At 40.7% G+C, this 13,812-nt stretch overlaps 1 protein-coding gene across 1 annotated transcript; it reads right to left on the bottom strand.

Moving 5' to 3' along the window:
• Positions 1-2,530: 2,530 nt before the first annotated feature.
• Positions 2,531-8,314, bottom strand: LOC122659254 (probable pectinesterase 29). The gene is made up of 4 exons (XM_043854384.1): positions 8,240-8,314; positions 5,889-6,035; positions 5,237-5,481; positions 2,531-2,687 (listed from the first exon to the last, which is right to left on the bottom strand). The coding sequence occupies exons 1-4, from the start codon at positions 8,312-8,314 to the stop codon at positions 2,531-2,533; spliced, it is 624 nt and encodes a 207-aa protein (XP_043710319.1).
• Between the last annotated feature and the right edge of the window lie 5,498 nt (positions 8,315-13,812).

Below are 13,812 nucleotides of genomic sequence, written 5' to 3'. Positions count from 1 at the left end.
GTGGTTGGTCCATCAGCCCACCCCGGGCCATCTAGATCATGAAAGTACATAACATCTCGTTGGTGTGGAGCATATGCAGCTGCAAGTCCATAACTTGCCGGTTATTTACCGGGGCTTCGGGGTCCAAATTCTTCGGTAAGGGCAGCGGTGGTGGTAGGCTCAGCCGGTTCAAGTTTGGTTCGATCTGTGCCCGGTCAGCCGCTGCTGTGTCGAGCACACTTTCACCATTCCCACCCTCTGGCAGTGGAATGGGATTGGCCAAGGTGCCCGTGCTGGGCTGCTCACCACCTGCCCCAGGGGGTCTTCCGATCTCGCCCTGCCATGAGGCTTCAGGGGCGGTGATCGCCTCGCCTGCACAACGGGCTATAGCTCATCCCCACGGGAAGTCAAGCCATGTTGCCCTGATCTCGTGTGCACCATTGTTGCTGCTCTTGAAGTTGGTAGAAACGATGATGGCTTACTAATGTAGTTCCCACAGACGGCGCCAAATCTATTGCATGTGGAAACCTCTGGTGCCCGGTTCGACCATGGATGAGCCTGTAAAAAACCGAGTGAGCGCAAGAGAGCCGGTGTGGCTCTGGCCTAGGAATCTTTGACACTCAAGTTAGGTCTCCAATGCAACAGCGTAACAGCTAGAAAAAGTAAAGGTCTCAAATTGTGCTCCATACCTGGGTATTTATAGGGGGAGATGAGGCGGTTGGGAGAGTCCTAGTATGGTAGGAGTTCTTCTTTTGGAAGCCTCTCTCGCGTAGGGCGGAGTGGAGAGTCATTTTCGGGGTCGGACTCTTATTAAGGTAAGAGTCTTAATGGGAGCATGATTCGATATCGTGTAGGGATCGTGGCTCGATCCTTATTCCGGGATACTCGGGCGGTGCTGACGTGGCTCCGCGATTCCTGGAAGGCCATTGTGATGACCTTGGCGGAGGGCTTGGCCTAGGAGCTCGGCCATGGAGGTCGGCCATGGGAGGTCGATCTCGGCAGTCACCTCGGCCTTGACCATCCTATGTATGTTCGGCTAGGGAGGTCGAGCTCGTCAGTTACCTCGACCTAGGCCGTCCTGTGTATGCTCAGCCTAGGAGGTCGAGCTCGTTAGTTACCTCATCCTAGGCTGTCCTGTGTATGCTCGGCCTGGGAGGTCGAGCTCGTTATTTGCCTCAGCGTAGGCTGTCCTGTGTATGCTCGGCCAAGGAGGTCGGCATGGATGATGTGTCGTGAGCTTAGTAGAGTGCTCGGCCCAGCCATGCGATGTGACAGAGATCAGGTTGGCCCAGTTTCTGATTCAGCTCGGTTTGGTTATTGGGATGACCCTGGCTCGGCTACATGGCGGCTTCTGATTGGTGAGGTGATTTTATGCTGTATCAATATGCACCCCTGATACCCTATGCTTCGATTTCTCCATCGATGTTCTAAGATACCCCTTCTCCATCGATGAGAGAGAGAGAGAGACTATAGAAACTTAATTTTGAACAAATATTAAAAGTAAGCAGAGTTGGGAATGATTATAGAAACCCTCTGCCACGGCCAACGTCTTCCAGATCTGTCAAAGGCGAGCGGTGAGCCCTGGTAACGGCGCTTGAAGAAGGAATGGGAAGGTAATGAAAAATCTGAAAGTCTCGGTATCACTTGTTCTTTATCCAATTGCCTAACTCTGTCTAAAGCCTCAATTGGTTTCTCACGATCACATGAAAAAAATGTCTCTCGCGTTTCAAATTCCCCTTCGAATCCTCGCTTTGGAGCTCATGGTTTAGGTTTTGGCGGAGATGGGTTTTGAGAGAGGGTCATGTTTCATAAATAGAAGATGGATTTGGTTTTGGGTTTAGATGGAGAAATGGGTTGAGGGTTTTAAGTAGATTCGATTTCAGAAATGGAAGGAGAAAGGGAAATAATGTGCAAGTTTGGGGAAGATGAGTTGCAAGTTTTGGGAAAATGATTTGGGGAAGATGAGGGCATTTTTGTCAGTTCACCCCTTGATTTTAAAATTGTCAGACGTAGACTAACGGAATGGGGATATCTGTTAAGTATTAAGAACCTCAGGGGCATGCAAAATTTTTCAAAACTGAGAGATTTTTCCATAATTACGTCAAACCTTAGGGGGTTGCATGAAAAAACCCCTTATGTTTTTGGTAATGAATCCCTAGTCCGACGTTACATCTATATTTAGGAGAGCTTTTCGAGCATAATCCTAAGAAGTGATTTCTTAGAAATATCTCAGGAATGTTCTTGCTACAAGCTTAGCAGCCAAGGAAATAGAATAATTCACTTCCCCTTTGGGTTTATAAATACCCTCCTAGGTTTTAGTATTATCTAAAATACCCCTTAAGATCTTTACCAAAAAAAAAAAAAATACCCCTTAAGATTCCATTTCCTTGGCTTCCAGCCTTGTAGCAGGAATATTCTTCCTACTACTAGTGTATCATGGAGTGTGTTTGTAACAGTTAAGAAATAATGGAAAAATTGTACCCAGAAAAAGAAAGGAAAATAAATTGGTGTTGAAGACAACAGAAATTTTATAACGTCAAGAACATTCTTCTCAGGGTTGATTGGCCAACCATCCATCTTGGTCAATGTAAGAAATATCTGTAAACTTCTGTACATCTTGTTCTTGTAGTTTCTTTAACCATCTCACACACTTGGATAAATTTGACCCCGGTCCATGGCATTTAACCTCCGCATACTCAAGATTTTCCCTGAAAACATACAATAATTAAAAACATGAGTACTTCTTTCAAAGAGATTGGCTAAATTCAATCATATACCCTCCCATAAGGGTATCAATTTTGAATTGAAACCAGAATTTGAAATCGAAACCGGCCATTTATAACTGAATTGAATCAAACCAAAGTATATTGGTTCGGTTTTAGTTTGCAAAGATGGATCTTTTATAGGTTCAGTTCGGTTTCATGCCTAAAACCGTTAAACCGAATCGAATTACCTATTTTCAAACCGAATAAGAAACTGTTTAAAATTATATTAGTTTTTTTAATTTTTAATCAAATGTGGATGATAAATTCTTTTCCATTTTAATGTTTGGGAAAACTTTGGTGGACTATTATCCTAACAAATAAGGGTTTTTTATTGGTAAAGATGTAAACAAGCTGGCCCAAACATTTAAAATAAGACCTAAACCGAATATGAAATCAAATTAAAACTTACTAAGAAGATGAAACCGAACCATGTTGATTTGGTTTTGGTTTTGAAAATGTATTCCTTATTCTAGGTTTGGTTCGGTTTTGATTTCTAAATTTTATTTCTTAAATTGAGCCGAAACGAATCGAATAACCAAAACTGAACCGATTGACAGCCTTACTCCCATATGATGACATTACCCTCCAATGAATATCTGTACATCCTCTTAGTAACTTTAATATTTAAACCTATTTTTTCTCCTCACACAGAAAACTAGTGCTTCTCCTCGTTGTGAGTGTTTTCTCTCATTGTGAGTACTTATTTCTTCTCCTTGTGAGTGAATCACCATGACCATTGGAAGTCATCCAAACGAAAGCGAAGACAAAGACGAGTTCGGGGTAAGGGACGACTCTAAGGACGTATAGCTCTGCAATAACCTAGAATAGTACTCTAATGGTTTCGATATGGAATGCTCAAGGAGAGATGGAGGTTTCTAAAAGGAAGGCTGGTATTGATAGAGCTTGGGTTTTCAAATACATTGCTCTATGGATACAATTTCATGATGTTCCTTGTGAGTTACTGTCTCTCAATTTAGAGAGTGCTCCTACACTATTGTATGTATGAGAACTCATGAACTTGGGCCTTCAATGCCGTTGCAACTTCACCGACGACCTTAGCTGCTAGTGCCGTGAATACTGGTTACCAACAAAGTGTCTCAGCCGCCAATGCTGTTACAATGAATCCTCATGTTTGTTCTCTTTAACCAGCCTTTGCATTAAATGATCGTAACTCTATTTAAACAATTATACATTTAAATGCTCAACATGAGGCAACAATTACACCACCACATTCTCTACAACGGCTACAATGGTTTTAATGCTCATCAACCTCCACAGTTTGACCAATGGTTGCATGCCTTTAATTTCCGGAACTCCACTATTGACCAGTAGTTACATCTCATCAGTTTCAACATCTCCTAGCGGGAATAAGTTACCTCACTGTCATTCGTTTCATGCACTTAAGGATCATCATGGGGTCATCAATGTTTACAAGTAATGATTGGTGCCACATCTACCATTACAAGTGGCAAGCAGTTTCTTAGTGTCAAGGAATTTCTTCAATCAGTTATGAGTTATAATAGCCATCAATTTCTCAACAATCAAGTAGCACTAATCGTAATAGTACAGTTGACTAATGGTATGTCAAATGTCGCAGTATTACAAGGACTCTCTACAAGTAATGCCCCAACGGATTTGACCGCTACAACTCATTTGGCATCTAGTTTGGAATCATGCATTTTCGTTTTTATTTCAAGGGACGAAAACAACGTGGCTGACTCCTTTGTCAAGAGGGCCTGATTCTTGACGTGTGAAATTGTTTGACCCACTTCCATTCCATGGTTTCTTAAAACTTGTAATTCAGAATCTATGTCGTTCTTGTTAGTAAAGCATTGTTTACCAAAAAAACATATCTGCACATCCTCTTGAACCCACCCTCCTCTTAGTAGTCGTCCATAAGTTGAAGACTTTATTTTTCCACTTGGCAAACTCCATTTGGTCTAAAACTAACATTTAAGTAAGGAGACCTTACAATTTATCATTTTTTATGCAAAGTTTGACTTTGTAATGATTTAAATTTAAAAAAAGAAGTTGGGGGAAAGTTCTCTATGAGGGAGTGTACACCTTGTGACCAGACACAATGGGGGATAAAATGACTGCCTTGACCACCATGAATGGCGTAAATGACCACGCTATTGATGGTGCCGCCGCTCGCACTCCCATTAGCCACTACACACGTACAGGAGCCATGCTCCCCCACAGAGAACACTTGCCCAAAACAGTTTTTAACATTATTGACTAAAAATTAATTGCATTCCATGTTTATGCAAATTAAATGTAGGGATAGTGTTCTCCACACTGCTAGCATGGGGAGCATTTCTCATGTCACACACAATGAGGGCACATGAATTGTTTAGTCAATAGGGGACCCACATGGTCAAGGAGGAGAGAGATTGTGAGTGAGATGTCAAATCAATAGTATAGTAGGGCACAAAAATGAAGGTAGATTTAATATGGTGGCAAAAAATTCAAGAATGAAAGAGAGATCTTACTCGTGTTGGTTACAAGCTTGCCATCCTTGGGGGACTACAACATCTGAGAATTCTGTGTCATGCCAAATTACTCTTGAATAAGCTCTATAAGCTCTGCCAAGATAGGAATGTGCATTTCCATTTTTAACTACTGTTCCTGCTTTAAATACAAATCCAGTCATCTCCTCAGCCGACTTTCGGCCCCGAGCTGTTATAAACCCTGCTACCCTTCCTCCATTGAAAGGAAGAACAGATATTATACATCCCTGCATAAAGTGAATGCAGAGTTGTGTCATGGATTGTCAATTTCCTTGCAATCTCAATTGAGATTTTACTGCTTTAGACCTCAATAATTACAATAGGTACCGTACCTCATATATGGACTGGCCATTCCCCCAGATGAAATCTATCACGCCTTCAATAAAGCAGTTTTGAAAGTAATGACGACCTAGGGCATCCCATAATGTATCTTGATATCCATAGAAACTACATCCATGAAAAGATGCTTTGTCGCCAGCTACTTCTACTGCAACGGACTGCTACACATTGTTTATGTCTGGTTGATGATAAGTGTTCTGTTTATAATTTAGAAAAAAAAAATTTAGTACTCTTCCCTGCTGCACGACAAAATTACCAGTTTGGCCATTGTTTTTTCTAACAAAAATTGCCTCACCTTGAAGACTATATTTTTGGCTACAAAGTTATCAGCTTCTGAAGTGAAAGTAGCACTCTTATCAACGGTTGTGTATGCATTCCATGAAATTATAGTACCAGCATTTCCTTCAAGTACGATGCAGGGCTTGTCTCTGGGAACTTTAACCTGCACACTGAATGCATAGATTATATACGAGAAAATTTAGAAATCAAGAACAGCTCTACTGATAGTGTCACTATATGTATTTTATCAATTAGGTATGTTGGTGAACAAAAGTAGTAAAATGAAATTTACCTATAGGTGTCACCACTAACAAGGATATGAACCCATCGATTATTTTTGGAGGGAATGGAATTGATGGCTGCTTGAATTGTATTGAAATTTGCTTGGCCCGATTTACTGACAGTGATGGTATCTGCAATCTTTGATGCATATGGACCATTAGCAACACAGTCCTAGGCTTTACAATTGCCAAACAAAATGAAGATCAATATGCAAGTGAAGACAAATGGTGCAGCAAGGCTCATTTTGGATGAACCACAAGTAAAGAAAATGAAAATCTTTGCTGATTTAGTTTCCTTGAAGCTAAACTACCAAATTTTTATCATTGTGTTCATCTGTTTGGACATTGGAAGGGGAACCAAATATATAAACTATAAACATTTATAGCAGGATTTATAAAATGGAAAGTAATAAATAGTAGGATTTATAAAATGGAAAGTAGTAATAATTCTGGGAAATCTAAGGATTGGGGTCTCCTGTTGCACGCGGCTGCCCAACTGCCTTGTTGCGCAGACACAACAAGGTGCACAATGACCGCCTTACCCCTTATTGTGTTTATGCAGCAGGGTAGTTGGGGGTATTTTTATCTGCTCCATTTCCTGCCCACTCCATTTCCCCAAGTTCCTCTAATAGAGGGGGATGGACCCCACCCGGGCAGTGTGTTCGGGGAGGGGTAGGGTGGTCATTTCCACCCCGCTACTAGAGGAACTTGGGGAAATGGACCTGCCAAGGAAATGGAGCAAATAAAGGTCCTAGTTGGGGCAGTCGCGCACTAGACGATTCGGATCCGAAATCTAAACAAGGATACTTGTTAGTGAGGTACATTTATGATAAAACCTTTCTTGGATAACTATGGAAGGAAACTGAGACTAATTTTAATGGCACAGGTTCTCTGTACGGGAGGGCATCTGGGCCCAGCCTGTGCCAGACACATCGGGCGGGACAGGGGCAAGGTTTGGGTCATTCAAGGGGGATGGGCCGATCATTTCTCCCACCCCATGTGTCTAGGCATACCCTGCGCCCCTAGTGAAGAGAACTTTATCCCTAATTTTATTTACCTGCTTTAACTGGTGTGGCTTTACTTTGAAGATATACCCTCACACCTTTAAAAGAAAAAGAAATTGCAGACTCATTATTGCACCTTGACTAATGGGATTCTTGAATCTAATATTTTGGGCTGTAAGCAAATATTCCATTCCTTGCTTTCTTCTCCACTGTTGCGTCAAGAAACCTTTGGGTGGATCTTTCGGCAAGTAACATACACAAAGAAGTAAATAGCAAGGGAGATAAGGGCCAGTGGGTTCCGACGAGGGACTCTCCAATGACTAAGTTAGGTCTCTTTAGCAAACAGATGAAACAATAAGAATTTTATGAGTGTGATCCTTTGCATGGGGTATTACCTTCCTATTTATAGGATTGGTTTGGTGGATTGATGTGGTAACGAGAAGATCCCTATTTGACTAGAGATGAAGCACTCTTTACTGTCAGGGAATGGAGTATTCCTGATAATTTGGTAATGGAGAGTCCCTATCTGATAAGGACTCCCACTTGTCAGCGAACCTTGTTTGGTGAGCAACCATAAATGCTCTTTAATGCTATTGTGGCGTAGGGTATGGTTTCCTTTGTTGGATAACCATACTAGTTGGTGGTGATTTGCCAAGGCATGGAGACTCACTTTGACTCAGTCAAAGTGGACTTCTTCATCTAATTAGCCAATCGGCAATGTCTGGATATACCGAATAGGTGCCACGTCTTCATGCCAAGTATCCGTGCAGATCTGGTCCATCGGACTTCTTCGGTCTGGTTACTTCATTGATGCCACATGTCCCATTTTTATTGGGTGGCCTTATGGTATAATATAAAACCCCTCATTCTAACGGAGCCAATAGAACAGCTTGTCTGACATTCGTCTACTTTTGGTAGATCGTTTGAGTCATCAATCTGTGAGAATGTGATGATCCCGCTCGGCCATACTTCGTCTCCTGCTTCCCAATTCTTGTCTCTAGTCCTGTAAATGTCATGAAACTTTCTTCTGTGATCTTTGCCTTAGGCCATGGCGCTCATTGTTCTAACTTGAAATTTCTCACCTTGGTGTGCATCACATGAGACATCTTCTCAAGTGGGGGTTGACGCTGTGTCATGACTCTGTATGTGTCCTCCATGTTTCCCCTAGGGATTGCATCTCAACGATCTATTTTTCAGACCTTATCTTTCGATGGCCTTATAAACCCAGACCTCATCTTCAGATGGCACCTAGTGTGGTTGTGCTGATGATGTGTCTGGGCTGGTTTCCCTCGTCAGTCCCCTTGAGGAGTCACTCGTGGCTCGCATCTTTGGAGGGGGGAAGAACACTTGCTTAGTGGTCTGCCTCCAACATTTTCCTTGGATGGTGTCTCTCTTAGGAGGTAGCTCTGGGGCACAGGGTGGAGCTAAGCGCCAGTTGGTCCTACTATGGTTCCCGTGGGCATAGGATAAGTTGGACACTCTTGGCTTTACCAAAAAGTTTTGGACTCTTGCTGAGCAAAATACATCCTTGAGGATATCATCCACTACTAGTTTTCGTTACTTCATTTGGGGACCGAATACCATTTTTAATCCTCTTAGTTTTCAGTTTTTATAAAATACATGGTTATATCCCTCATAGTCTGATCAGTTGTGATTGAAAATCATCAATTTCAAAAGCTTCTTTTTTTTTGTAGGGGGGTGTGTGGAGGGGGTGTAATCAATTTCAAGACTTAAATAGAAAGATTAGAGAGAAATCTACTTTTCGATGTTGTTATGACATCCTAGGAGCCTGATAGCAGGCACAGGCATTGGCGAAGTTGGGGAAATGCCGCTTCCCCTCTTGAAATTTCTCTCTTTATTGTATATGATATATGACAAAGGAAGGGACAGCCTTAGTACATGAGGTTGCTCCCCTCCCCCTCCTAACTTCCTCTGCCACCACTTTCCAATGGTGGATTCTTTGTTTAAGTAAACTATGGCCGGTCATGCTTACAAGTTGTACACCCATGCAAACACACACCCATGCCCATGCCACGCACACGCACATGCACTCACACTCACACTCAAATGCACACGGACACACACACACACACCCACACCCACATGCCCGCACATTCACACGCACACCCATGTAGGGGTTAATTTTGTAATTTTATTGTAATTGGATAATGTTAGTTACCCTAGCAGTTGGAGTTTGAGTTCACTTTGCTTCCAGTTTCATGATATGATTAGGAAATTAGAAGTTCAGAAGTCTTTCCCTCTTTACATACATGCATGTAACCATAGATAAAGTAGATGTTGAAAGAATTAAGATAAGCTTGGTGGATGAACTGCAGTATGCCTGTTGGCCGTACTGTCTCTCCTCTTCCTTCTTCGACTAATCTTTGATTTCTTACTATCAGATCTGATTTCCTCAGATAAATCTCTTAACTTTTCTATCATATTATTCTTTCATATCGTCCTCTTTATCTTTCTCTCTTGTTTGTATCTTTTCTAATTAATTATTGTTGCTCTGTTCTTGGCGTGGCTTGGTAATCCATAGCAATTGGTTGAACTCATTGGTTGTAAACCCGATTGATCTGCAACTTTAGGGTTAACATCACCACCCTAGGGTGACCCAACACCTAGAATATTATCCCCTAATATCAACCATGCCTTGAGAACCAAATCTGAAACTGCCGCTTCAGAAGAATATTGTTAATCTCCTGCTTGCTGATATGAGGAATATTGTCAGCCCTCTCTGCGAACAGGGATAAGATTGCATACATATGCCCCTTCCCCAACCTGTAGTGAGCCTCATGCACTGGGTACGCCCTTTTTGCTTGGAGTTCAAAGGGTTGGAGATTATCAACCTTGGCCTAAAATTTGAGTTGATTGGTGTGGAATCAATAAGTTCTCTCAACCTAAGTCATAAGGGTTCAACAACAATAACAAACTTAACCTTATCCCAACTTAATGGGGTCAGCTACATGGATCCAATCAAGAAAAGTAGGTAAGAACTGCAAAGTGAAAGAGAAGAATGGGAAATGAGATGAGAAGTGAAAATGAAAAATGACAAATGAACAAAGGAAAATATAAGAAAAGTGAAAGAAGAAAGAGGCACAACCCAGCAAGTCAGGAGAATCTTAGCTAAATAAGGTCTGCTTCATGGATCCTTGCCCTCCAATAGGCTCTATCCGAGGTCATACATGGCATGAGACCTTGACAATGCATGCCCTTTCTCACAACTTCTCCTATGGTCATTTTGGGCCTGCCCCTCGCTCTTTTAGCTCAATCCATCGAAATCATATCACTCCTCCTTACAGGGGCGTCCTTAGGCCTCCATTTGAACATGACCAAACCAACTCAGACGACTCTCTCGGAGCTTGTCAATGATCGGAGCAACTCCCATGTCAGCTCTGATATGATCATTCCTTAGTTTATCCTTCCTTGTTTTTCCACCATCTTAACATCCTCATCTCTCCCATACAAAACCTCTCAATATGACACTTCTTAACTGCCCAACATTCTGCCCCATACATCATAGTCGGATGAACAACAGTCTTACAGAACTTCCATTTAAGCTTTAAAGAAATACGTCGATCACACAGCACTCAGGACGCACCTCTCCACTTCAACCATCCCACTTTAATTCTCTGTGAGTCATCATATTCTATGTCACCTTCTTTATTTATGATTGACCCCAAATATCTAAAATAGACACTTTGTGGTATCTCTCTTTCCTCAATTCGCACCATGCCTAACATTCTGCCCCATACATCATAGCCAGACGAATAACAGTCCTATAGAACTTTCATTTAAGCTTTAAAAGAATACGCCGATCACACAACACTCTGGACACACCTTTTCACTTCAACCATCGCACTTTAATTCTCTATGAGACATCATCTTCTATGTCACCTTTATTTATGATTGACCCCAAATATCTAAAATAGACACTTTGTGGTATCTCTCTTTCCTCAATTCACACCATGTCAATATCCATCATAGTGTAACTAAAATTACACATCAATTACTCCGTCTTCATACTACTAATCTTAAAACCTATTGTTTCCAGGGCTGATCTCCATAACTCTAACTTAGTGTTAATCTCTGCTTTTGTCTCCTCCACCAAAACGATATCATCGCCAAAGAGCATACACCATGGGACCTCGTCTTAAATGCTCTTTCTTAGGTCGTCCATGATAAGTACAAAAAGATAAGGCTTAAGGCTGATCCCTAATGGAGCCCAATCGTAATTGGAAATTCCTTGCCCTGACATCCCACATATTTCACACTAGTCATCATGTCCTCATACATATCCTTTATTATATCCACATATTTACTCGAAACCCCTCTTCATTAGAACCTGACTGATTAAATCTCTAGGGACTCAGTTATAGGCTTTTTTCAGGTTAATAAAGACCATATGAAGATCCTTCTTGCTATCTCTATATCTTTCCATGAGCAGCCTCAATAAGTAGATAGCTTTATTTGAGGATCTACATAGCATAAAGCCAAATTGGTCCACCGAGATAGGGGTCTTTCTTCTCAAATGAGCTTCAATAACCTTCTCCCAAAGTTTCATAGTGTGACTCATAAGCTTAATGCTTCCATAGTTATTGCAGCTTTGAATATCACCTTTCTTCTTGTAGATCGGGACTACAATGCTTCTCCTCCATTCATCTGGCATCTTCCTTGTGTTCATAATCTTGTTAAACAAATTGGTTAACCAATAAACCCCACAACTTCCAAGGGTTTTCTACACTTCTATTGGAATCTCATCTGGGCCTAGAGTCTTGCCTGCTTTCATCTTTCTTAAGGCTTCTTTAACTTCTCATTGTGAAGTTTTGAAGAAAGATGTCATTGTTCGGATCATTTCTACTCAACCTATCGCCATTTAGAAGGTCACAAATACACTCTTCCCATCTCTTCACAATGTCCTCATCCCTTACCACTTTACCAGCAACACTCTTCCATCATCACTCGGAAGGGTTCCTTCTCCCAAAAAAAAAAGTACTTCAAAAGGGTTACCACTGGTTTTAGTCTTTTTATCGTGAGGAAAAAAACCTATACTTCTTCCTTTTCTTTTATATTAAAGACACTAATTTCTGTTACTTAAAAACACTTTATTCCCTACTTTTGTTCTATATTATTCCTTGGACCATTTTAAATACCAGATTGATCCTTCCCTTTTAAATTATTTACAGTTTAGCCCTAAGTCCTGTATCCCTTACTCAGAGTTCCCAAATAGTTGTGAATAATTATGAAAGTATCATTACTCATTAAATCTGAGTTTAATGTAGCTCTAGATAGGAGACAAAATCTCACTAGAGGCCAAGCAATAGGATTAAGAAAGGGCTACTGGTTTGATTGGGCAGTTTAGGGCAAATTTAAGGTTTAGGCTAGGGTTAGGGATGAATGTCATTTATGGTAATGATCAGCAGGTCTAGGGGATTATTTTGATATAAAAATATTGGGATATTGGATGAGTTTAAAATTCCTACAGAGTTAGGGTTAGGGTTTCGGGTTTTAGAAATTAGGAAAACTATTCAAAACTAGGGTTTCAAGTGGGCTGTGAGGGCAGGGCTTGGGATCGAGTTTATTAAACAGGGAGGGGAAGGTTCAATCCAAATATGGGCTGGTTCTAATGGTGAAATAGGGTTTTAAGGTATTAATGGTGGTAGGGGAAACTAGGGTTTATGGGGAAAATCAAATAAAAATAAAAGGGTGAATCAATTGGGAGGGAGGATGAATGGAAAAAAAAAATTTAATAATTCAAACTTACAGCAGGAATCCATCGGCAGCAGCTTGAAATTTGAAGAAACTTCCCGATCTTCTCGATGCAAGGAATCGCAGGAGTCCACCCACCCTATCCACCTTGAGATTCACAAGGATATACACTCACAAAGGAGCAGCAGCAGCAAACAGTCTTTTTTTTTTTTATTATTCAAAATTCAGTGTGGGGGAGCCTCCACAATTTATTATATTTATAATAATGGCTAATGCCAATTCCTACTATAAATTAAAGTCTTCTCCTTCACAAAATCGTGGAAGGGAGAGGTTTAAATCTAACTTAACTAATTAAAATAGTGAATTGACTAAGATACCCCTACTAAATTAAGTTAAAAACTAATTAACTAACACTTAAATTGGACCACTTGAACCAATTGGATATAACCAATTCTAAACCGGTTCGATCTAAAAATAGAAAAATAAAGCTAAGTATGGAGAATACTAGCAAATAAATCTACCCTATGGCTCCCTAATCAAGCCCTAGGTTCAGGACTTCTTCTTCTTCTTCTTCTGCCTACTTGGAGCTGCATCAGAGTTATTTGTCATTTGTGGACCTAAAATGATCCAATTTAAGGGTAGCAGAACCTAGGATTGCATCAAAGTCACATCCTCTCCACTCGATCTAATCTCTTCAATCATTTAATATTATTTATTGTCTATATTTATTTTAAAATATCAGACATAATGGATTTGGTTAAGCAACCAAGACTTAATTTTGTTAATTTTATCCCTTTCATCTTTATAGTATTTCAAATAGCTCTGAATTGCTATCTTTATAGCATAGGAAATTTTGGTCAAGGCACTTAATGATAAATTATAAATTTGTGGCAGCCTCAACCAATTGAATCCATTAATTAAGATGATTTCAATTACAAATGAC

The sequence above is a fragment of the Telopea speciosissima genome, chromosome 4 (assembly GCF_018873765.1).
Source record: "Telopea speciosissima isolate NSW1024214 ecotype Mountain lineage chromosome 4, Tspe_v1, whole genome shotgun sequence".
In the NCBI taxonomy this organism is placed as follows: domain Eukaryota; kingdom Viridiplantae; phylum Streptophyta; class Magnoliopsida; order Proteales; family Proteaceae; genus Telopea; species Telopea speciosissima.
Note: the sequence above shows the minus strand (reverse complement) of the source record. Positions and strands in the feature narration are given on the sequence as shown.